The sequence below is a fragment of the Phocoena sinus genome, chromosome 6 (assembly GCF_008692025.1).
Source record: "Phocoena sinus isolate mPhoSin1 chromosome 6, mPhoSin1.pri, whole genome shotgun sequence".
Classification (NCBI taxonomy): Eukaryota; Metazoa; Chordata; class Mammalia; order Artiodactyla; family Phocoenidae; genus Phocoena; species Phocoena sinus.
This window is the reverse complement of record NC_045768.1, coordinates 8051685-8076471: the sequence shown is the minus strand read 5'-3', so window position 1 is coordinate 8076471 and position 24787 is coordinate 8051685. Positions and strand designations below refer to the sequence as shown.

At 47.7% G+C, this 24787-nt stretch overlaps 1 protein-coding gene across 3 annotated transcripts in view; it reads left to right on the top strand.

Annotated features, from left to right (window-relative positions):
- The window catches only part of STXBP1 (syntaxin binding protein 1), a 71798-nt gene that overhangs the window by 35236 nt on the left and 11775 nt on the right, over positions 1–24787 (top strand). For all 3 annotated transcript variants that reach the window (XM_032635829.1, XM_032635831.1, XM_032635830.1), the window contains 15 exons: positions 1537–1618; positions 4998–5074; positions 6060–6138; positions 7280–7383; positions 9069–9217; positions 10952–11036; positions 12054–12184; positions 13656–13763; positions 14857–14917; positions 16258–16323; positions 16958–17038; positions 19189–19327; positions 20046–20155; positions 21188–21289; positions 23502–23587. In XM_032635829.1, coding sequence (XP_032491720.1) covers positions 1537–1618; positions 4998–5074; positions 6060–6138; positions 7280–7383; positions 9069–9217; positions 10952–11036; positions 12054–12184; positions 13656–13763; positions 14857–14917; positions 16258–16323; positions 16958–17038; positions 19189–19327; positions 20046–20155; positions 21188–21289; positions 23502–23587 — 1460 coding nt within the window. The remainder of the gene's footprint in view (positions 1–1536; positions 1619–4997; positions 5075–6059; positions 6139–7279; positions 7384–9068; positions 9218–10951; positions 11037–12053; positions 12185–13655; positions 13764–14856; positions 14918–16257; positions 16324–16957; positions 17039–19188; positions 19328–20045; positions 20156–21187; positions 21290–23501; positions 23588–24787) is intronic.

The following is a 24787-nucleotide window of genomic DNA, read 5'->3' as shown; positions in this document are numbered from 1 at the left end:
AAGGTAATCTGCTGTGCCTCCCATTTTATACAATCCTGGTTAGGAAATTTCTTGGTCATAAAGCTTATCTTTAAGATCACCTGGTGAGGCATTCTAGAAGTGGAACTCTTTTATTCAAACAAGATCTTACCTGAATAAAGCAGAAGGTAGAATTATTCTGCTTGCTATGGGAGATGAGAGGGGACCCTTCTTGCCCCTCTGGTGGCCCTAAAGCATGTCCATGGAGCCCACACAGCAGTCCGAAAAGCCCTCATCTGGCCTATCCCGTCTGCCTGTAGCTACATAAGACAAAACAACTAAGTTTGTTTATTCATTTAACATTGAGAGCAATGCTGGAAACTGTCATGTACCTGAAACAAGTATTTAAGTCAATCTAATTGATTATGGCCTCGTTTCCGGCAGTGGGTGATGCAAGTCGGAAACGTGCTGTCCTCCATCCAGGAAGTCTTTGTTTGAAGGACCATCTGGTTGTCTGGGGCCGGGCATTACAGTGACCAGGGGAGCACACCGTCTTACTTGAACTTCCCCGTGTGTTGAAGGGCTTATGCCAACCATTCTTGCTCCCGAGTTTTCCTGTAGTAAAGATCACCGAGCCTGGGAACAGCAGAGCTGATTGGTACCAGGAGGCTTTTGAAGTCTCACCCTGGCCTCATGAGATTACGTTTTAGCCGGAGCATCCATCCTCATACCCAGAGTGGGAGGCCAGCTGGTGGGAACTCTTTATGCCTGCCTTTCTCTCTTACCCTTCCCATCAGTAATGGACTTGTGGACATGTGAATTTTAAACTAAGCTTGAGGAAGCTGCCTCATAAAATGAAAACTGATTGGCCCTCGTGCTACAGCAAGATGCTTTCGGGCCCACATTTTTCCAGCACCTGTTGCCTGGGTTTCTATCTTTGAAGAAGGAGAGGAGAAATAGCTTTGTTTTAGCTCCCTCTCTCCTCCGTGGGCCGAACGGAGATAGGAAAGGTTGGCTGAAGAATTGCAGGTATGAAGCTTTTAGACCAGGACGGCATGTTCTTATTCTTCCCGTCTGAACTGAGACAGAGTTTGCTCCCGGGATGACACGTGTGCTGGTCCATCCCGATGATGTCTGTGAAGTCCTCTCCTTCCACCCCATAAATGTGGCACTAGTGTTCATTCTCCCATTAAGGAAAAGTTTACGCCCTGAAAAAATACCCTCTAATATGGATTTCTCCGAGTGTGAATGCTGTAGATGAATTTTTTTCTTTTTCTTTTCTTTCTTTCTTTTTTTTTTTTGCATTTTTATGAGTATTTTCTTTGTCATGGAAAAAACTTTAATTTTTTTAACTTTAAAATATTAAGTCACATCAGTGAGGGCAAACTCTCCTAGAAGCTTAGGTTTGGTGGGGAAATAAAAGCTAGCATGTCTCTCGGCAAACCTCTGGCCCCGTAGGAAGCATTGATAACTCGGAGTTTTGCGTTTCTAGGCTCCTTCTGAAGTCTGACTGGGTCAGCGGAGGAGATGATCATAGCAGGTGCCCGTCAGGCTGTAAACTGTTCCCTTTGTTTCCAGGTGCTGGTGGTGGATCAGCTGAGCATGAGGATGCTTTCCTCCTGCTGTAAGATGACAGACATCATGACCGAGGGGATAACAAGTGAGCGGCCTTCCCTCTGCCCTCCCGCGACACCCAGCCTTCTCTTGGGGTGTTCTTTCTCCTCCCTGTCTGTTATTATCTTGCTTGACGTTATTTTTTTTAATAATTTTTATTCATGAAACCACATTCATTTTTTGTTGTTGTTGGAGGCATCGGGTCTTTGTTGTGGCATGTGGGTTCTTCCTGTGGTGTGCAGGCTTAGTTGCCCCACGGCATGTGGGATCTTAGTTCCCTGACCAGGGATCGAACCCATGTCCCCTGCATTGGAAGGTGGATTCTTAACCACCAGACCACCAGGGAAGTCCCTATCTTGCTTGACTTTAGATCTTCCAACAACCTGGATGGTAGGACCATAAGTAAGTTCCTGAGAGAGACCCCAGGCTTTCTTGTTCATCATTGAATCCCCCACATATCCAATCCAGTGTTAGATGCCCATTAAGTATCTGTGAAAGGATGCCAAAGGAAGGCTCAATCAAGAAAAAAGAAAAAGGCAGGCCACCCACTAGAAAAGAATGGACAAAAGGCACTTAACAAAGGAAGAAATCCAAATGGCCAATAAATACGTGAAAAGTTGGCCCCCTCAGTAGTGGTCAGGGGAATGCAATTAAAACCAGAGTGAGATACTGCTGTGTACTCAGATTGGAGTATTTAAAATATGATAATGCCCAGGGAGGGTGGGAGGGAGGGAGACGCAAGAGGGAAGAGATATGGGACCGTATGTATATGTATAGCTGATTCACTTTGTTGTAAAGCAGAAACTAACACACCATTGTAAAGCAGTTATACTCCAATAAAGATGTAAAAAATAATAATAATAAAATAAAATATGATAATGCCAAGTGACAGGATATAGAAAAATGGGAACTCCAATCTGACACATGTCAGTTGGTACAGCTACTTTGAAAACCACTTGGCAGAGTCTAGGAGAGTTGAGGCATGCAGATCCTATGAGCCAGCACATCTGCAGTTAGATGTGTGTCCTAGATAACCCAGGTGTGTGCGCCCGGGATGCTCACAGAGCATCACTCATAGTAGCCCCAAAGTGGGAGCAACCAAAGTGTCCACCAGGAGTAGAATGGTAAAATAAATTGTGGAATAGTCACACAGCAGAATACTGCTGATATATAGCAAAGAAGAGGAACGGACTCTGACCACTGGCTCATTCCAAAATGCAAATGAATCTGATAAACAATGTTGAGCAAAAGAAGCAAGGTCCGTCCTTAACAATATGCTTTAATTTATGTAATGTTCAAAAACAGGCAGAGCTAAGCTCTACTGCTTTGAAACGCAGGGACAAATGAGTCTTAACCACAAAGAGAAGTGACCACCATTCATGTCACCGTGGTGGTTCTCTTTGCGGGGAAGGGAGGAAATTGTGATGAGGGAGGGTGAAGGAGGGCACTTCTGCGGTGCTCATGGGTTCTGTTGCCTGACTGGGGTGGTGCTTGTGCAGCATTTGCTTTATAATTATTTGTATATTTATGTTTAATTCATTCTTTGGAATGTGCTTTAGAATTTCACGGTAATAGGTTTTTGAAATAAGTTAAATCACCTGCTCAAGGTCACTGGCCAGTGTCACACCTGAGACTAGGACGCAGACCTCCTGGCTGCTGTCCCCAGCTCTTTTTCACATTTGTGTGCATCTCAAGTCTTACTTAGGAGCCCCTTTCAGGGGAGATCATGTATTTTAATCTGTGAAACAGCATTGATGGAAAAGGAGTCTATTTTGAGGTATTATTTCAAACAAGGACGTTAACCTTTGTTCTTCCTCCTAAAAAACTTTGGGTGGAACATACCTGTTGCAGTGCAGCTCCCAGTTTTTTCCCCTGGAGAGAACTTTTATATGGTATGTGGCCCACAGACTACTGCTGGTCTTTGTCAAAATTACTACCATACCACAATTACGGGAGGAAGAGCAAGGAGGGTTGAGGTTTTCATTAAGCTAGATGAATGTAATTTAAAGGTTGGTGATCTCATCATTTTTTAAAACACATTTCCGCCAAAAAAAATTTTTTTAAGATAAAAAAGAAATAAAATAAAAGCATATTTCCAAATCTAGTTTATCTATCACCAAAAACATAGTCCTATAAATAGGAGTACATAATTTTTGGTGTGAGTTTACGTCATTCAGTGATCCAAGACCAGACTTGCCCCCGTTTCAAGCTTACAAAGTTATTTTCCTCACTGAATTTTTTAAACTTTTTTTCCCTCTATCAAGGCAAAAAATGCAAATATAGGAAAAAAGCCAAATGTAGCTAATGAGCTTCTAATAAAGAAGCAGCACTGTCCTGCCCTCCTTCTTCCTCCCCCATCCCCTGGGATCCATCACCCCAGAGGCAGCCACTCTGCTCTTCTGGTTATCTTTTTGATAATCTAAATAAGTGCTTACAGGAGTATCACTTGATTCATCATGTTAGACATTACCTGTTGACTTCCTGTGGTAGATGAGGGTTCAGCTCTCCCCTCCTGCCCGCAGACTCTTCCCTATCCCAGAAGTTTTTTTTAAATGTCCTTACTTGCAAAATTTAAAAGTCAGCAAGCCTGTGTTAACCACCCCCAAATATTTGGGGGGGGAAGTATTATTGGCCTATGAAATTCAAAAACCTACAACCCCTGATAAAGTAGATGGTTGAGAGACTTTGGTTTTAATTTGAACATTGTTTCGGGTGAAAAGTCTTTGTAAATGTTACAAGGGATACTTCTAAAGGGATGCTTTTATTTGCTTACATCACCTGCGTAGGAAGAATGGCACTGTGCGATTTCCTACTCACTCTGTACCGGAGGACAGTGTAGTGTAGATGGTGCATCCTAAGCTTTATCAGGTGACTGGCGAGATGATGACTTAGGTCTTCTTTCCCCAGCAGATGAAGTAGCTGACACACGGTAAAAGAAACCAGCAAACCAAACACCCATGGTTTGCTCTAACAAAATTTGATGTCTAGTCTTTGAACTGTTGAAAGGAACAGTACTATACAGAAGGTATGTTTGGAATGTCTTCATTTGATATACAAAGGAAAATGATAAAACGATCTAATTGTTGAAAAACCAACCCAACATGGAAATTCTAAAGGAATTGGGATTATCTAGGACAGATGAGAAAAAACTGAAGGAAGAGGCAAAAGACTAGATCAAGGAATTTACTTAAACTGAAATGGGAAATAGGAAGTATCTAGTGTGATACGGTTTCAGGTTTTCTACCACCTGAGCCTCGTGAGACAGAGGAACGTGGTAACTCTGGGGAAGGGGCGTTGCGTCTTTCCTCCCCCAACTGTAGGTTTTTATTGCATCAGTCTGAAGGTGGCCTCTCTCTATGGCTTCTAGTTTTATGATCACCAGTTCTGTTTTCTTATTTACCATGGGCCGCTGTTTTGTTGTCTAGTTGTGGAAGACATCAACAAACGCCGAGAGCCGCTCCCCAGCCTGGAAGCTGTGTATCTCATCACTCCCTCTGAGAAGGTAAACCCTGCCCAGAAGAGCTTTGGCTGAGCTTACACGTGCTGGCTTGGTGTCTGGGTGGCATCGTGTCTGATGGTTCTGGGTGAAGCACACATTTAACACACTGCTCTGTTTAAGCATGCAATCCACCAACGGGGAAGGTGGGGTGCGGTGAGGAGTGAAGGGTACATTCATTAAGCTTTCTGCCAAAAGCCAGGCTGGACCAATCTTGATTCCCCCTTGTGTTAGCTTTCTAGGTAGGAGATCACTTTATCTAGTGATCCGCCTCCAGAACTTGGGTATTTTATGCTTTCAGATTTCTTTTTTTTTTTTTTTTTTGGCCTCGCCACGCGGCTTGCAGGATCTTAGTTCCCCCGACCGGGGTTTGAACCTGGGTCCCCTGCAGTGGAAGCTCGGAGTCCTTACCACTGGACCACCAAGGAATTCCCAGATTTATTTCATCAATATCCAGTTAGGGTTCAAATTTACCTGTCTTATCATTTTGGGGGGTTGGTTCAAATCCGTATCCCAGCAAGGCCCACCTCCTTGCTTTTGGTTGCTAGCTGTCTTAGATGTCTTAATCTATGTAAATTCCCCCAGTTTTCGTGTTTTCTTCTCATTTTTGAAAACTGGCTTATGTATGAGTTTCTGCAGATGCAACTAAATTGCTAGGACTTCACCACAATGAATCTCCTGGTAGGTTTCTGACCACTTCCCTCTTTTGTGGGTCTCTTCTTAGGAACCCAAGTTATGGTGGCTCCAAAGAATGGACGCTGTCATTTGGGAATGAGCTAGGGAGGCTTTTGTTCATCTAAACTCTGAAACAACCCTAATCTTAAATCCTCAGAACTCAGTTACGGCCGAACATAAGTTAGAATTATACATCAGAAATCCCTTGCTGTTTTGTGCATGTAGCTTGAAGCCCGCATGGATTTGACTCCGTTCAGATGTAGGTTCCATTTGCTTCTAGAATTAGATTCAGTTCCCTTTTTTTCCCTTTCCACAGTCTGTCCACTCTCTCATCAGTGACTTTAAGGACCCACCAACTGCCAAGTACCGGGCTGCGCACGTCTTCTTCACTGACTGTGAGTACAGCTGTCAGCTGCCGCCCTGGCCTTCCTGCACAGCCAGACTGACCCCAACCAAGCCAGGCCAACAGGGAAGAAATGGGTTGTTCCCACTTTTGTCCTGATCTTTTATTTTCTCTTCAGAAGACAAATTGCATGAGAAATAAAAATAAACGCCCACAAATACAAACCTACTATGTCATGCAGTCCCTTCCTGATTAAAAAAATAGCTCCTCTTCTAAGGTCTAGCATGTTCAATGCTGAGAAGAATTTTCCGAAGCCAGCCTTGGCGTTTCATTGTATAGACTTCCAGATATCACTGTAAACGTCAGTGTGTTTCCATCTACTTTTCAACTGCAAAGACACTCTGATCTGGTGGTATTTGTATCAGGTGGAAGTGTACCGTTGTCCTAGAATCTGTCTTCTTGCTCTGTGGTGGCTTTGTGCAGGGACCTAGTGCAGAGTGCACAACAACAGTTCACCCTGTGTCCTCTCTGGGGAAAACCCCGCAGAACTCACCACTGAGCAGATGGGGGAAGGTTCTTGCGAAGAATAATTTTATACTCTTTGAGGACGGGTGGCAAAGAAAGCAGGTAGATGGCATTAGTAATAATAAACCAATGACACATTTCTGGGGACCTGAAACTATTTGTTTGGTCCGGAAGAGTCATGAGAAATCGTGGTTCCTCCCCCCACCAAGTGGGACTCCTGTGCAGCTTGAGTTCCTTCGAGGCCCTGAGGAAATGTCTGCATCGCATTTCCCAATGATTTTATTTTTCTTTACTTATTTTATTTTTCATAAGTATCTCAGCTGTGTGGTGTTTGTTTATATTACAGGCCTTTTCCTGATCCCTTCTTGATCTCTCTTGGTTCTTTTTCTTCCTCTTCTTAATGTCAGAAAATAGGTTTTATTAGCTCTCAATATCTCAGTCTTTATTGCCATTTGTTTCTTTGTTATACGTTGAGGGCCTTGTAGGTGGTTTTGTATTCCTTTTATTCCTTTTATACCCTAGAGGTAGTAGGTTGTCGGGTAGGATGAACTTTCTGTTTACCTCTTTTAAATCCTACTAAAATAAAGAATTCCCCGGACATGTGCGAATGTTGAAATGAACCAGAAAATGGGCAGGAAAACAACCTACTGTCTTTGTCATTCTGGCAGCTTGTCCAGACGCCCTGTTTAACGAGCTGGTAAAATCCCGAGCAGCCAAAGTCATCAGAACTCTGACGGAAATCAACATTGCATTTCTCCCATATGAATCCCAGGTGAGGCTGCGTGGGGGAGGGCATAGAAAATCCACATCCTGGCTATTCTCTCAGGAACTGTGGCCACGTGCGAGAGGGTGGGGCAGGGGTGCAATAAAGAGAGTGGGGGAGGGGATTGCTGAATGACGCGTTGTGAGTGGACGTTTATGTAATGGCAACAGTAGTCCTTACGGGTCTGCCCAAGATGCCCTCGTGTTAGTCTCCAGTTATTTCTGACTTTCTGCAGCCATCCTGCCCTTCTTAGTGTTCATTTCATCCTCACTTACATTGTTCACTCCTATTGGCTGACTCCTTGACTAAGCAAAAAGTAGCCAATCCAGAAAGAGCTTGGGAGGAGGGGAGGGGAAGGGATCAGACAACACCCGTTTGCTGCAAAGGAGACTGTTTTTAATGTAGAGATAACCTCAGCTTGTCATGTGCCGAAGGAACAGATGGTAGCCTTCGTCATGAGCTGTTAACGCTTCAAGCGCCAAAACCTCTCCTCTTGGAAAAAAAACAAAGTCGTTAAACCAGTAAAGGTGAAGCTGATCATGAGAGAACATACAAAATTTATACCTTAGTATTTTAAAATTTGTTAAAATGCCTCCTCCTTGCAAAGAAAAAAAAATAACACAACTTCTGTGCATTTTGTAGAGGTAAGAGATGATTGTGGCATTTTGGGTCTTTATAGATCAGCTTCTAGACGCCAGAGAGTGACCAATTCTTGGGTAAGAAGAGATGGAAAAAATAGAGTGTGAATATTTTAAAAAGACAGTCTCTTTGCCCTCTTACTTGGCCTAAAGCTTAACCTCAGCTTGAGGGCAGGAATTTTTTTCCTCTGTGTGAGCCCTGTCACCACCTGGATTGAACAAAATCCAACTTTAGCATGTTCATCCATACTATATTTCTCATATATTTTTGAGACGTAATAACCTTTTTTTAAAACCTCAGGTTTTCCAGATCAGGGTAGTTTACCTCATAGAGATTCTGAGTGAATACTGATAGCCGGTAGCCTCATAGTTTAAGAGGGAAGTTTAGTCTTCTAGGACCCTCCAAAAAAAAAAAAAGAAGAAAAATGCTTAGAACATACTATGAGGATAGGAAATTATTAAATCCATACAGAGCTCCTTTATTTGCTACAGTCACAGCACAATTTCTAGCCTGTCCCTTATTTATTCAAACTTATAATGAATGGCCCGTGTGGTGTGCCAGGACCTCCTCCCCTGCTCTCCTCCTGGGCTCCTCACTGGTCATCAGACACAGGTACACGCCTGCCTCAGGGCCTTGGCACCAGCCGGTCCCTCACAGAGCCGCCTGCTGGGGAGAAACCCTGCACCTCCTTCAAGCCCTGGCTCAAGCAGCCCCTCCTCAAGGAGGCCTCGTGTCCTCCCTGTCCATCCTGTGGGCATTCTCTCCCTGCTGCTTATGTTCTCATACACGTACCCATTTCTCAAATACCATAAAATTTACTTTTCATTATGTTTGTTGTCTGCCTCTTCCTGCAAGATTGCACGCTCCTTGCGGGCAGTAATGGTTTGGTCGCTAACAGTCCCAAGTGGGACACCCAAGCTGTGTTTGTAGAAGAAATGAAAACCTGAGACACCCAGCCTCACTACCAGCTTGGAAAAAACTCTGATGGTTCACCATTCTGGATGAATATGACAGTCCACCGTTCTGGAAATATATGTATTTCTTCCCCATCTCAGGTGTATTCCTTGGACTCTGCTGACTCTTTCCAAAGCTTCTACAGTCCCCACAAGGCTCAGATGAAGAATCCGATCCTGGAGCGCCTGGCGGAGCAGATCGCAACTCTGTGCGCCACCTTGAAGGAGTACCCGGCCGTGCGGTATCGGGGGTAAGGCTGCGCCCCAGTCTGCCTTCGGTGGCCCCCCCGCGTGTCCCCGAGCAGGGAACTTCCTCTGGCCTTGCCATTCGTCTGGCAGTTGTCTCCAGAGGGTCAAGATTTGAGCGTCTCCATTTATCATTATTTTCCAGTGTTTTTGCTCTTTTCTAAATTTTATTGTGGAATATACCAATACATACAGAAAAGGGCATGAAATACATATATTTAGTTAGTGAATAACTAAATGTGAACCCCCTGTAACTACAATCCAGGTTTCCTACAATTTTTCATCTCTTCCTAACCTTAAAAATCAAATACCCACCTTGCCAAAGATGTTTCAGAGTAAGATAAAATAAAAGGAGAATAATTCTCCAAAGGACACATTTCTCAGATTTGATAAGGTCATTCACTTATCACTTACCTGCTGTGTGCTAAGTGCTAGGCAGGCGGACTTAACCTGAAGACACAGCCCCTGCCCTTAGAAACCCCTGATCTGGGAGGGCAGGTAGGATGTGCACACCTACTACGTAGGCCTGTGGGACCAGTGTCTTAGGACAGTGCAGGCCGTAGGCTTGGGCATCCAGAGCAGGGAGAGGGCCCTTTGAGCTGAGAGGAGCGAGCACAGCTTCAGAGCAGAGGTGGCATCTGAGCTCAGTCCCGGAGGACGGGTTCGGATTTCAGTAGACCAATGAGGGGCAGGGGGCATTTTGTGTGGACAGTTGGGATGAGCAGAAGCATGACGTTGGACAGCAAAGGGCAAGTTTGGGGAGGGTTGGTCGTCTAGCGTGGTGTATGTGTGGGTAGTGGGGCCAGGTGAAGCCATCTCTGGAGGCCTTGGATGCCAAGTTCGGGATCATGCCCTTCAGTGGTTATCACTGGGTAGCCTCTGGGGGATTTGCACAGGGAGTGAACGCAGTGGTGTGGGAGTGTCAAGCTGGGAGCGTGAGTGGGAGTCACAGTCCCACAGGGAGAAGCCAGAAGGGCGGGGGGCACAGCAGGAGGAACAGAGGGTCTGAGCAGGAAGTGCAAGGATGCTCATCACCTCATTGTCCTCAGGGATGTGCACCCATGGGACAACGCCCCCCTCCGTTAGGGTCCTCACCGACAGAAGCCTGGTGGAAGCTGAGAAATGGGGTCTTGGGGTTCACTCGTTGGAGGGATAGGGCTGGGAGCAGAGCTGCTTTTGTGCTGAGCGTGGCCAGGCGGCAGGCAGCAGCCACAGGATGAACATCACCAGGAGCAGCCCAGGAAGCGCTGCCCAGCTCAGACAAGGCGGGAGGCCCACAGGCTCTCGCTTGTATCTGTCCGGCTCTGCTGGCAGAAATGCCACTTCCAACAAAACAAAACAGGCTCCAAGGGAATTTGAATTAAGGGAAGTGAGAGTCAGGTGGGTCAGACTCAGACAGCCTGATCACGGGAAAAGGATGGCTGGTTCGGACCCTCTGCTGAAGTGTGGTAGTTCATCTGGAGCTGCTTGGAAATATTACCTGTGTTTCCATTTGGATAGCTTGTTTTTTTTAAAGGGAACTAGAAAATCATTTATGTTCCAGGCACCGAGCTAAGTATTTTATTTGTCCTTTTAAATTATACATCTAAAGTGAGTATACTCTCATTGTAAAAGAACAGTACAGATGAAGCTTGTGTCTCCCTTGACCCTCCTGCTCTGTCCTGCCTTCCTCCCTGAGGGCAGACAGTGTCATCCATTGGGGCAGGGCCGTTCACCCTCTGTCCCTCCTCCTTTGTCAGGGAATACAAGGACAATGCTTTGCTGGCTCAGCTAATCCAGGACAAGCTCGACGCGTACAAAGCCGATGACCCGACAATGGGGGAGGTAAGCCTTACTTGGCCCACGTGCTTCTCTCACCAAGCGACCACAGTGTCCGTGTGGCAGCCTGGGCACAGCTGGCTTCCTTTGCTCACGGAGGGTGTGTGAGCGCCCTTGTTCCTGCGCAGTGAGCTCCAGCCCTTGGGCAGACAATACAGAATCTGTTCAGTGTAGCTGAGCTACCAACTTGTTTCTCTTTGCTGGGACTTTCCCAGTGTTAGCACCTACAGCCCTGCCTCCTGGGACCCCCTCAGTGGAACAGTATCAAAACCAGAAAATTGACATTGCTACAATCTCCAGACCTTATTCAGATTTCACTAGTTAGTACACGCGCTTGGGGGTGTGTGTGCACGCACGTGCGCAGTTCCGTTCAATTTTATCACGTGTGTAGGTACATGTTAACCACCACTGTGATCAAGACACAGAACTTTCCCATCACTATCTTGATTTAAAAACTGACAGCCCTGGGCTTCCCTGGTGGCACAGTAGTTGAGAGTCCGCCTGCCGATGCAGGGGACACGGGTTCGTGCCTCGGTCCGGGAAGATCCCACATGCCGCGGAGTGGCTGGGCCCGTGAGCCATGGCCGCTGAGCCTGCGCGTCCAGACCCTGTGCTCTGCAACGGGAGAGGCCACAACAGTGAGAGGCCCGCGTACCGCAAAAAAAAAAAAAACAAAACACTGACAGTCCCAGGTTCTGGGGACCCCCTCAGCCCCAGGCCGGCTGGATGATGGGTCACCCTTTTTATAGCCGAACATAGGTGGTGCTCCCCTTCGTAAGCTCACTTTAGACCCCAGCCACAGTTTTGGATCTGCATCAAAGGGCCCTCATTATGAAATAGACACGTTGGATTCTCACATGGTGTATGCTGGTGTCCTTGTCCAGCAGTAAATGGACTTAGTGCTGTTTGAGTCAGAGTTTACATCCTGCTGCCACTTTTCACAGGAGGGTTAGCTGTGCTAGTCGGAGAAGTGGGAGTTGTATGGGGCGGCTCATGAAACCATTCCCTGTGTCCTTCCTTCAGGGCCCAGACAAGGCACGCTCCCAGCTCCTGATCCTGGACCGCGGTTTCGACCCCAGTTCCCCCGTCCTTCATGAATTGACTTTTCAGGCTATGAGTTACGACCTGCTGCCGATTGAAAATGATGTATACAAGTAAGTACACACACCCGGTGTGACTGCAGCTTTTCAAATGAACCAAACACACCTCTAATTTAAGAAAAAGGATGTCGTTAATCCTAGGAAAATCCGATGCATTGATACAGTCTTGCTAGTAAGCCCGCAAGCTTTTCTGTGAGTTCCCGAAGTCCAGCTGCACCACCAGCCAGAAACTCCTCTCCCTTTCAAAGAGAACAAGAACTTTCGATCTTTATTTCACAGCTCATGTCGCCTCAGTTCATAGCTGGCTTGGGTGTGTTAATATGTTGACTTGTGTGTGTCAGAGCATATCTTATTCAGAGTTGAAACTTCTTAACTACAGATCATGAAATATGATGATGATAAAGTATATCAACAGGAGTTTCCGACTGAATCTTATTTGCAGTTTGCTTCATTATAAACAACATTTTTCTCGGTAGCAATCATCAGAAACTCAGTCTCTAAAAACTTATTTTTCTTTCTGTGGGAACAGGCTATATTGTTCTCGTGTCCTTTATTTTATAACATTAACCGTAAAGATAGTTATTTCAAAATGAAGGTTCTAAAAATATGACTGAATCTCAGCTTTGGTACCTGTAATTCTTGCTTTCCTTTAGATGTTCATGATTTCACATGTGAAAATTTGCTGAGGGCCAGTTGCAGGCAGCTGCAGAATGCTGTTTAGGTCCCTCACATTTGAGGATGGTGTCCCAGGCCGTTTCCAACCAGGAACAAGTGTGATCCTCGCCTTTCCCTTTCAAGTACCTCTGAACCCACCTATAACCTGACTTCACACCTGAGCCAGGTGGCTCTGATGGAGCTCACACCAACTGACCCTGGGGGTTTTAAACCAGGACCTCAAGTCAGTTGACTTTGATTAGACCTTTGGGTTTCTTTCTGCCTAAGAAATCATTAGCCTTTTTAGATGCAGCAGACCTGACACAGATAGTGACACATCAGATGGTTGGGGTGCTTGCTTGATGTTCAGACAGATTCGTGTGAACATCTGTCTGTTATTTTTTGTTGTTTGTTTGGTTTTTCTCCTGCTCCTTCCACAAGGAGGAGTTCTACTTTTTTTTTTTTTTAATTAATTAATTAATTTGTTTTTGGCTGTGTTGGGTCTTTGTTGCTGTGCACGGGCTTTCTCTAGTTGCAGTGAGTGGGGGCTACTCTTCGTTGCGGTGCGCAGACTTCTCACTGCAGTGGCTTCTCTTGTTGCGGAGCACAGGCTCCAGGGGTGCGGGTTTCAGTAGTTGTGGCTCGCGAGCTCAGTAGTTGTGGCATGTGGGCTCTAGAGTGCAGGCTCAGTAGTTGTGGCTCGCGAGCTTAGTTGCTCCACGGCATGTGGGATCTTCCCGGATCAGGGCTCGAACCCATGTCCCCTGCACTGGCAGGCGGATTCTTAATCCACTGCGCCACCAGGGAAGCCCCATCTGCCTGTTTTGAACCAGGGGGATTGGATGAATTTTGTGGGACGTCTCCTCTCCAGGTATGAGACGAGCGGCATTGGAGAGGCGAGGGTGAAGGAAGTGCTCCTGGACGAGGATGACGACCTCTGGATAGCGCTGCGCCACAAGCACATCGCGGAGGTGTCCCAGTAAGAGCCCACCCTGCGCCCTTCCCCTAGCCTCGGCCAGCCCTGCCCCAGGCTCCAGGGCTCACCCCACCGACACAGGCAATCACAGTTGTCGGTTGCCGGTGTGCGTTCTCTGGGCAACTTGACCAGAACTCACCAGTGCATGAATTCGTTGCTTCTGCTGAGTCGCCAATGTGCTAACCAGTGATGATGAACCCCTTCTGATATCTGAGCCCAGGCTACAGCGACTTCATGAAGTTAGAAAATCCATTCTGTGTTAGGGTTGCTTTTAGGATTTTTAGAAAGCATTTGTAGCTCTCTCAGTAAGATGCTTTATAAACATTAAACACTTGAAGCCAGTTTGTTCTGTTGAAGGATCCGGACTCCACTACATACAGTTCAGTTTTCGTTTATATAGCTGGTGTGTCCCCTTCCTCCCTGTTGTCATACCTAAAATTTCTGAGCAAGCCTTGATGTATTTACTGATACATGTGCTAAACCAGTACCTTGCTCTGAAAGTATTTCAAAATGTTTCTAACACTGGAAAGTTTTTAATAAGACCTTTAAACTCTAGATAACAAGCCTGCTTTTGCAGAAAGACACATTCTGCTACACTGAGTTGGTGCTATCCGGCAGGAAATTCACAAGGAAGAGTGAGAAACTATTACAGCCTAGGATAGTTCTGTTGTTTAGAAAAGTAGTTTCCAAACTTTCTGGATCACTTAACTTTAGAAAAATGTTAATTCACGTTGCCAGTATATAATTTATTCATGCATTAAATATATGCTTTATTGTACTACTACGCATATTTTATAGCATATACAAAAAACATAAATTTGAAAAGGATGAAGTAAAATTATATAAATAGATGTCCTAACATTTTCTTTTCTGCTCTCAAATTGTCTTGCAAACTCCGGTATGGAGACCCCGGGTTCAAGTATTAGGAAAATGATGCATCTGTCTCTCCTCTTAGAAAATCACTTTAGATGTATGCATTACGGGCAAGAAAAGCCAGCACATATTCCTAAAGGAGGAATCTTGCATGACTCCTATAGCATCATATAGAGACACTTGGTGCCGCGTTGAAGCTTAGCTGCCTCCTTCTGTCTTCCAGGGAAGTCACCCGTTCTCTGAAGGATTTTTCTTCCAGCAAGAGAATGAATACTGGAGAGAAGGTAAACCCGTACTCATGCTCCAGTGCTCCAGAGAAAGCAGAAATCCCTGCTTTCTCTCTAGGGGTGGGGAAGATGCCTCCTCAGCACGGGACTAGTGAGTTGGGGGCTGAGAGGGGTCATGGTCCTCTTTTCGTCTGTACCATTTTGTCTTATTTTTGTATTCAAAATTGAGATCTGAACCCCCCGCCTTTTGATATGTATAGAGCTTCTTCTCCTTGTTACTCTGAAGATTAGTGTTTCTGTTCTGGATCATGATTCACTTTAAGCCAGAAGAACTTGCTAAAACCTTTTTTAGCTTGTGGTAGCATTAGAATTTATATCCGGATTCACCTGGGCCTCTCCTCCTCCTGACTGTTTATCAGAGGTGTTTTACTCCTCTTAGGAGAAATGCCGCTCTGACTGTGTTGCTCCCTGGCTTAGGACCATTAAGCGATTTCCTGATTCCAGTAGAATCAAGCCCCACCGTGGACATGCCTTACAGCGCCCAGGTCATTGGGCCCCACAGACTCTCATCTCTGCCTCCCTCCTCCTTGCCCCCATCGCCTTGCTCAAGCCATGCCTGTGCTCCTTGCCTCGGCCCTGCCTTATGAGGTCCCTTTCCTTTGGCTCAGCCATCGTTTTCTCTGAGCCAAGACTAGGGAGGTGTCTCTGCTCTGCACCCACATGCATGATTCCCTCCAAGAGTGCTAATCCACTCGCTTAGAATGGCTCCTCTGCTCAGTGTTAGCTCCATGAAGGCAGAAATCCTTTTTTTGTCCTTGTATCTCTAGCGCCTAAAAGTGCCTGGTATGTAGTAGCCATTCAATACATTTCTTTTAGGTACGTGAATGGGATTAGGTGGGTCACCCAATTAGAAAGTCAGCAGAGCCCTTCCACCTGTCAGGATGCAGATTCCAGCCTTCTCTTCCCTTCTCCCTTCTTCCTACCTGTCTACACAACTACGTCCTTTCTGCGGAGACGAAATGTGAATTGATTCCATGATTGCTTGAGCTGAGTATGCAGAAAAGCATCATGCAGACGAAAAACTGTTCTTTCCTGGCAAGAATTATGCTCTCAGTAACTTTCTAGTCCAGTAAATAAAACATAATTGCTAGATTTCAGAGGTCAGTTCCCCACCTATAACACAGTCACGGTATTCGGATCAATAATTTTTTGAGCCAGAGAGGTGGTAATCTAAACACACGTGATCTTGTGTTTAACAGATGCATTTGGGGGGGTTACAGAGTGAGCACTCGGGAGTCCGGTGCTGGCTGCTGTCCTGTCCTGCGCCCACCCCGCCTTGCCCACCCTCTTAGCTCGGGGCCGTTGGAGTGAGACCGTGTGCTTCCCTCTTCCCGTAGACCACCATGCGGGACCTGTCCCAGATGCTGAAGAAAATGCCCCAGTACCAGAAGGAGCTCAGCAAGGTATGACGGTCCAAAATGATCCATTCGCATCGTGCATATAAGCAGCTGCGAAAAGGCTCCTCTACCCTTGCTGATTCATGGAAATCCACAGGTTTTTAGTCATCTTCAGTTTTTATTAGAAAACAATGAAAGGTTGGGATAGACAGGTCATTTCCCATGATTTTCTTTTCTCCTCTTCATCTTTTTCTCTCTGTATCCTTCCAATTCCTCACCCCGTGGGCCTGAGAGGGAGACCTCGGAGGAAGTCACAATGATCTGGGAGTCACACATCGCTTCCGCCTTAGAAGCGAGTCACTAAATCCACACGAAGGCGCGGGGGACTGAGCGCCACCTGCTGGAGGGAGGAGTATGAAAGGATTTGTGGGTGCCTGTGAAACCATCACCCCACCCCACCCCCATAAAGGATTTCTCCTTCCTCTTGACTCTTGTAGAAGGTGGTCTGTCCCTCTTCCCGACACACACAATTCTCTACCCAGCAGTGTCTGTGAACCTGCTTGAACGCATATTTCATATCCTTTATGAGGCTGGAGACGCCTTGGTGCCTAGCACCGTGTCAGTACATAGCAGGTGCTTAGTAGATGCTGCGCAAATCAGCGAGTGATTCCCTGACCACACGCTCTCTGCTTTGTCCTAGTATTCGACCCACCTGCACCTTGCTGAGGACTGCATGAAGCATTACCAAGGCACCGTGGACAAACTCTGCCGGGTGGAACAGGTAGGGCCTTTTCCTTCTCTTTCTGCCAGGCCCATTTATTTGCTTAACTGAATTTTAACATCTGACCTTGAACACCCTGCAGAATCATAGGAAATAGAAATGGGAAAGCCTGCTAGATCGTGTTGTCTCGACTCTCTGGAGCCAGTGCAGTTCCACGCTCAATGGTAGGGACTAGATTGGTCTGGAATGCCATGCCGTTTGGATTTTGCATGTCTGACTTACCAGAGGCTCCCTGGAATGGCAGAAGAGAGATGTATGCAGCGCTGAGCCCTACATTGACAGGGCTGGCTGAAGGTTGTATCCTGAATGTCTTTCCCTTCTGCCATAGCCACACCAGCTTGGAGACCTAGAGGCTGAAAGTGGGTAGGGCAGCCGAAGGTCAGAAATTCTCCCACAGCCTCCCTGATCACAGTTGGGATCGGAGTTCTGTCCCTGTCACTGGTTTGTTTGACGTGCTTGTTTCTCTCTGCTTTCTTTTCCTCGTCTGCAAAGGGACATAACAAAGCTGCCACATTTTCCAGGAGTGTCGTGTGGCGTCACTAATCCTGGCACTACATTCCTCACACATGATAACATTTCTCAACCGGGGTCAGCTTCTAAGGGAGGGGAGGTCATCCCACAATGCCGAAGCCTCAGCCAAAGGTCCCTCTTCACAGAAAAAAGAACTCGAGTTCTCAGTGTGAGGCTAAGATTTAAATCTCCTGGTTTGATGTGACAGGCTCAGCTAGGTTTGTAAGACCAGTCCTGATTCATGGACTCTCTCCTACGGAGAAGTAGCCCTGCTGAAATTCATCAATTTCATGGGTGATGTTTGCAAACACAAGGCGTCCTCTCCAAAAGAACTTGACTGTCCAGAAGATAAGTTATCCCTAGAGCGAACGGTACAAATGCAGTTGGGATTCATCCTTGGAAGTTTACATTTTTCCAGAAGTGCCCAGTGGTATTCGTTGAACTAGTCACATTAAATTTTTTTAAATTAATTTATTTATTATTTGTTTTAACATCTTTAATGGAGTATAACTGCTTTACACTGGTGTTAGTTTCTGCTTTATAACAAAGTGAATCAGCCATACATATACATAAATCTCCATATCTCCTCCCTCCCACCCTCCCTTTCCCACCCCTCTAGGTGGTCACAGAGCACCGAGCTGATCTCCCTGTGCTATGTAGTCACATTAAATCTGACTTTGAGACAGTGTTAGAGCCAGGTCCTGCTGAGCAGATGTCTGTTGAGGCTGCGCTGAGCTGGGAAAGGGCCTTGGAGAGGGGCCCCACCTTCCTCTGGCCCAGGCTGGGCAGAGGCCTGAGCTTGAGGTCATGCTCCTTACGGACTCCTGGGATCTTTAGAGAAAAAAGGCAACCTTCCGGCAGCCTCTGTAAGAGCTCCAGAGAAAGTTGCAGCTGCTGGTGTCAGAACGAGACCAAATCGTTCTTGGTTTGCTGACACTGATGTGCTGCTTTCTCGGGCCTGTTGAGAATGGATCCGCCTCTTGCCTGAGTTGCGAGGGCGGGGCCATAGACCGCGCTTACTTCACTCTTTATCTTCAGTCCCACTGTTAGCACCCCCTCCCCCTTCATCTCCTTCAGTGGGATTTGCAGGGAGCCCATGTTTTTTCCTCCTCTCCCTGAAAGTGGTTGGAAGATTAAAAACAGAGGTTAAAATCCTAGAGTAGTTAAAACTCAGCGGGCACAAGGGGAGTGGAGCAGAAAGAGTCCAGCCAGGCGGAGGCACCTTATAATATTGAAGCTTTTCACATGTGGGAAGTGTATCCCCTTAAGCCCCGATCCCTCTGTAGGGCTTTGTCCCTCTTGAGGACCTACCAGGATTGAGGCTTTCCCTGAGGAATTGGCACACGTACACTGGAACTCACCTGGAGGGAACAGCCTGCCTTGAAACAAGATGGCAAATCAGCATGGTTTCTGGTTTTGGAAAGCGAAGCCTGGGGCTTTCCTCGGTTCTCACCGATGCCGTAGACGCCAGTGCTGATTACCCCCGTTCTGATTAATTAATTGAGAGAGAAGCACCTGCTGAAGACCTTCCCCCAACCAAACTAAACATCCCAGACGTTTATGGATAACCAGTTTTCTGATAGTTACCATTTGTCCAGACTATTGCCAGAAGTGGGGTCAACACGGTGTGTTTTCTGCAGGACCTGGCGATGGGCACGGATGCTGAAGGGGAGAAGATCAAGGACCCCATGAGAGCCATTGTCCCCATTCTGCTGGACGCGAATGTCAGCACTTACGACAAAATCCGCATCATCCTTCTCTACATCTTTTTGAAGAATGGTAGGAACGGTGGGACATAGAGGAGGGGGATAGGCCCTTTCTTGGGGAAAATGAGGCAGCTGGGAGAGAGAGAACAAAGTGGAAAACAGTGTAAAAGACAAGGAAAGGGGTGTTTAATAAGATCTGAGGGGCTCTTTACATCTGGGGAAATGTCATGTAGGCAGATCAGTTGCAACTAGAGGCTGAGTGTCCCCCAGTGATTCTGGAGTTAGTCAAAGGGACAGCATAATTCGAAGAGGACAGGGTGGGGACAGCTGGGAGAGTCTATTGGCTTTATGGCCAGTTTATTAGAGCATTTCTGCTAGATACTTTTAACTTGCCCCACATTTGTATTCTGTGCCTTTAAATAACTGATTTTAACCCACATCTGCTGCCCATAAGTGTCCATAGGTGTCCATTGTGCCAAAGATGGACACAGAGGCTCTCCTGTCCAAGCTGACTGTGATGTGGGCCAGGGGTGGTGCTGACGGCTGAGAAGCAGGAGACGGATGGAAATATAGACCATGAAGCGCAGCTGCTGATGGTCATAGCCCGTAGGGTAGAGTGGAATTTGAGTCCTGATCTTGTCTTGTCTTAGAGTAACCTTGATGCCATGAGCGGATTGGTTCCCACTAATCCTGAAGAGGAAAAGGGGCACTGTCCCCCCAGGCACTTAGCTCTGCTTCTCAGTGTGTGATGTCCAGGGGCTGGTGTGGTGATCGGGTTTTTGTTCTCGCAGGCATCACCGAGGAAAACCTGAACAAGCTGATCCAGCACGCCCAGATCCCCCCGGAGGACAGTGAGATCATCACCAACATGGCCCACCTCGGGGTGCCCATCGTCACGGACGTGAGCACCAGCATCGGGGGGAGGCAGAGGGGAGACAGCGGCTCTCATCTCTTCTCCCCTGACTGACTTAAGGCAGCTTACAGTACACACACTCAACACTGAGAAAGAGAAAACATAAAATCAGAGGGATGCAGGTGTAGAGGTATAAATAAAATCAAGGCGTAGCACCAGGAACCCAGGCGGGCACATCAAGGAGGCACACACAGTCACAAAGCTGAGCTGTGTCTGTGAACCCGCCCCAAATAGGAGTCATACCAGCCCTGTCCCACGTGTCTTGAGTCAGCCTGGCTCTGCCATAGGACACTTAGACTCAGCATCTTCTGTGAGGTTGCGAACACAACGCTTAGCGCCACGCTGCCTTGCCACCTTTGGGTCTGCTTCTCTGACAATGACTCAGGACCCAGTGGGGTTAGGTGTGGGGGGCCCAACCAGCAATGAGCTCTGGAAGAGGCCTGGCGGGGGGCTCCAGGACTCTTCAGAGCCCCCCGCCAGGAACCTTGCTTGTAGGAACCCCACTTCCTGCAGGGAGTCAGCTCACGCCTCCGTGCTGGTAAAGCAGGGATGTAGGTGTGCTCCTTCTGGAATCTTAGAGTCAAAAGCTTTGTTCCGGAGCCACCAGACCAGAGACCTGTGACTGGGGGCCATCTGGCGCTTTCAGGCCCTTGTTCACAAAGGGACCACATGAGAACAGAGATGATTCATTCAGTACCTCCCGTGCTGTTGAAGCAAAATCAAAGTCACACCAAAGCAGTATTTTCTCCTATAATTGACAACAAACTAACTCCCTGCATTTGTAAGAAATGGCACTTATCCGTTTGACCCACGTTTGCCATTTTTCCTGGCTTTGAAGAACCAAGTTTGCTCCAGGTTCTTGGGCTGGAGCCCACGGGGCATCATCCGGACTTTTGCAGGAAAAGCTCCCTACTTCTTAGTCTTTGCCAGGACTGACTCCCAGAAGAGAGCCCAGGGGCCAGTGAGGGCTCGCGGGCCCAGGCGCTGACTCGGAGCCTCGGCTCGTGTGTTTGCTTTCAGTCCACGCTGCGTCGCAGGAGCAAACCGGAGCGGAAGGAGCGCATCAGCGAGCAGACCTACCAGCTCTCACGATGGACCCCGATCATCAAAGACATCATGGAGGTCAGCGCGGGCCGAGACGAGGGCACAAGGGCAGCCGGGCCCGGGGCTCTGCACCTGAGGCCTGGGGGCTTCAGCCTCACCTGCCCTCGGGTGGGGGTGACACCCGGGGATTTGCACCCAGGCCTTGGAGGGTTTGTGCAGAGCAGCCCCAGGAGACTGTCAGATGTGGATCCTCAGATCCACACTATTGAGCCCCACAGTAGAGACCCCTCAATGGTACTGCAGCCGAAGGAACCACACCCGTCACAGCACCTGGAGGTCCTGTGAGTAAGGAGCGCCACGCTAAGGACGCAGCAGGGTGGGAGGGCCTCTGGAAAGAGATCCCAGCCCGTCCTCCTCTCCCGCTGCTCCGCTCCCTCAGCCCTCACATCAGCCAGAGACCCTGCCAGTCGTGTTTCTGTGCAGCCCTATCCCTTGCCTGGAGTTCTCACTTTCCTTTCCACCTCCTGAATCCTGCCTTCCTGCAAAGTCCCATACACTGGCCCACCTGTCTGACCACCCAGCACCACAGAGGCCTCCCTGGACTCCCACAGCATGTGTCAGGGATGCTCTTTACATGTGTGTGCTGCTCTCTGTGTTGGCTCATCGTTTTAGACCTTGGTCCTGTGCCCTCACCTGACGTGTCCTCTGGCACCGAGCCTTGCGCATAGTAGGTGTTTCGTATCTGTGAAAGTCAGGTAGCCCAGCGGTGTCCCTTCCTCCCCTTCTTGTAGCTCGAGGTCGAGGAAACCCTGTGTAGAATCCTGACGCACCCTGGGAGCTTTGGGGTGGGAATTGGAGATGGTCTTTCCAGTTCCTGCCCTTGACAGGAGGACAGGACTGGGGTCCAGAGAATGAAAGGTCTTGGCCAGGATCCCTTTGTTAATTCATAGCAGTCCATGTGTTCCCACTGGATCGTACGTTAAAATAAATATATTTTAAGTATATATAGTGAGTCGGCTTTCTATTTTTAAAACCCACAAACCAAAAAGATGGGTGAACATGAGACATCTTGAAACCAATTACATTTCTTTGCTTGGCAGAGTGGATCAACCGCTCTGTCTCCTTCCCTCCTTTGTTCTCTGCTCCCTTTTCCTTCCCCCCACAACCCCAGTCCCCCAAAGAGACATGTGTGGGCTTCACACGGTAGCTGTTAGGAGTGTAGACTTCTCGGCAGCAGGGGGTGGGTAGCTGGATCCACCCACCAGATAATTAGGCCCTTGGGAAACTGAGGCTGTAAGGCCTCAGCTTGCCTGAGAGACTGCCCATGCCTAGTGTCTTCAAGACGGATGGCAAGGGGCAGGAGTTTATTGGACAGGATGCGACATTTATAACCTCACATGGAACATAAAAGGGTGGAAGAGAAGCAAGAAAAAATAATGCAGGTTTTTTTTAAAGTTTATTTTATTTATTTATTGTTTTTGTCTGCGTTGGGTCTTCGTTGCTATGTGTGGGCTTTCTCTAGTTGTGGCGAGCAGGGGCTACTCTTCGTTGCGGTGCGTGGGCTTCTCATTGTGGTGGCTTCTCTTGTGGAGCACGGGCTCTAGGTGTGTGGGCTTCGGTAGTTGTGACACGTGGGCTCAGTAGTTGTGGCTCGGGGCCCTAGAGCGCAGGCTCAGCAGTTGTGGCGCATGGGCTTAGCTGCTCCGCGGCATGTGGGATCTTCCCGGACCAGGACTCGAACCCATGTCCCCTGCATTGGCAGGTGGATTCTTAACCACTGTGCCACCAGGGAAGCCCAATGCAGGTTTTTTAAAAAAACTTCTCTTGGGGCTTCCCTGGTGGCGCAGTGGTTGAGAGTCCGCCTGCCGATGCAGGGGACGGGGGTTCGTGCCCCGGTCTGGGAAGATCCCACATGCCGCAGAGCGGCTGGGCCCGTGAGCCATGGCTGCTGAGCCTGCGCATCCGGAGCCTGTGCTCCGCAATGGGAGAGGCCACAACAGTGAGAGGCCCGTGTACAAAAAAAAAAAAAAAAAAAAAAAAAAAAAACTTCTCTTCAAGAGCTGACCTACAAACTTATCTCATTGTATCTGCTGGTTATGGAGCATCTGGTCAGCCCGCTCCGAGCTCAGCGTGAGGTGCCCAGCAGTGGGCAGCGGACAGGGGAGCTCTGGTTGTTGCAAAGATGGCCATGGTTTTGGCTGAGTGACTTGTGCTTCGAATTGTCTTACCTTGATTGCGTCAGCCCTTTGCAAAGAGATGGCCGGTCGATAGCTGTGTCTCTTCTTTCCAGGACACCATTGAGGACAGACTTGACACCAAGCACTACCCGTACATCTCCACCCGCTCCTCTGCCTCCTTCAGCACCACCGCGGTCAGGTGAGTGCAAGTTCCTGAGCAAGCGAGCAGGGAGCAAGCGGCACCGTGTCTGGTTGGATGGCAGCCGCACGGCAGTCCTGCTGTGACGCCTCATGACCCTCGAGAACCCTCCCACTGCTTCTCGTCACAGCCAGGGTGCAGGCCAAGTCCTTGCAGCGGCCCATGAGGCCCTTCAGCCCCTGGCTTCCCGTTCCTCCCTCACTCCCTACTCCTCCCCCACTTCAGCCACACCAGCCTCCTCGCTCTTCCCTGAACACACCAGGCTTACTTCTGCCTCAGGACCTTTGCACTTGCTTTTCCCTCTGCCTGAAATGATCTTTCCCCAGGTATCTCTGCATGGCTCACCTCTTTTCTCCTCCGGGTCTTTAATAAATTGTTACCTTCTCCCATCTTCCCTGACCACCCTGTTCAAAATTACAGTACACCAGTCTTCCTAGCAGCATTATTCCTAATAGCTCAAAAGTGGAGATGACCTAAATGTCTGTCAGCTGATGAATGGCTAAAAAACACCTGGTATATTCATACAATGGAATATTGTTCAGCCAAAGAGAGGAATGAAATACTGACCCATGCTGTAACATGGACGAACCTTGAAAATATTATACTAAGTGAAAGAAGCCAATCACTAAAGCCCACATACACTGTGATTCCATTTATATGAAATGTCTAGAACGGGCTAGTCTCAAGACAGAATGTAGATTGGTGGTTGCTCAGAACTGGGGATGGGGGTAAGGGTTGGGGAATGGGGAGCGACTGCTAATAGGTACAGAATTTCTTTTGGGGGTTGATGAAAATGGTCTAAAATTGATTGTGGTGATGGCTCACAATTCTGTGACTATACTGAACACCGCTGAATTATACAGTTTAAATGAGTGAATTGTATGATACATGAATTATTTCTCAATAAAGTGTTACAGAAAATAGTGAAAAAATTATAGCACCCCAACTTCCTGTCTCCCTTCCCTGCTTTTTCTCCATAGATTACACCACCTCTTAGTGTGCTGTTAGTATTTACCTTGTTTACTGCCAGTCTCCCCCGACTAGAATGTCAGCCTCCTGAGGGCAGAGATTCGTGTCTGTTTTATCCTCAGTGCCTAGAACAGAGCCTGGAATGGAGTAGGCACTTGGTGTATCCTGTCCTCACTTTTCATTCATTAGTTAATTTTAGTAATTAAGAAAGGGATGAATACGTCATCTGCA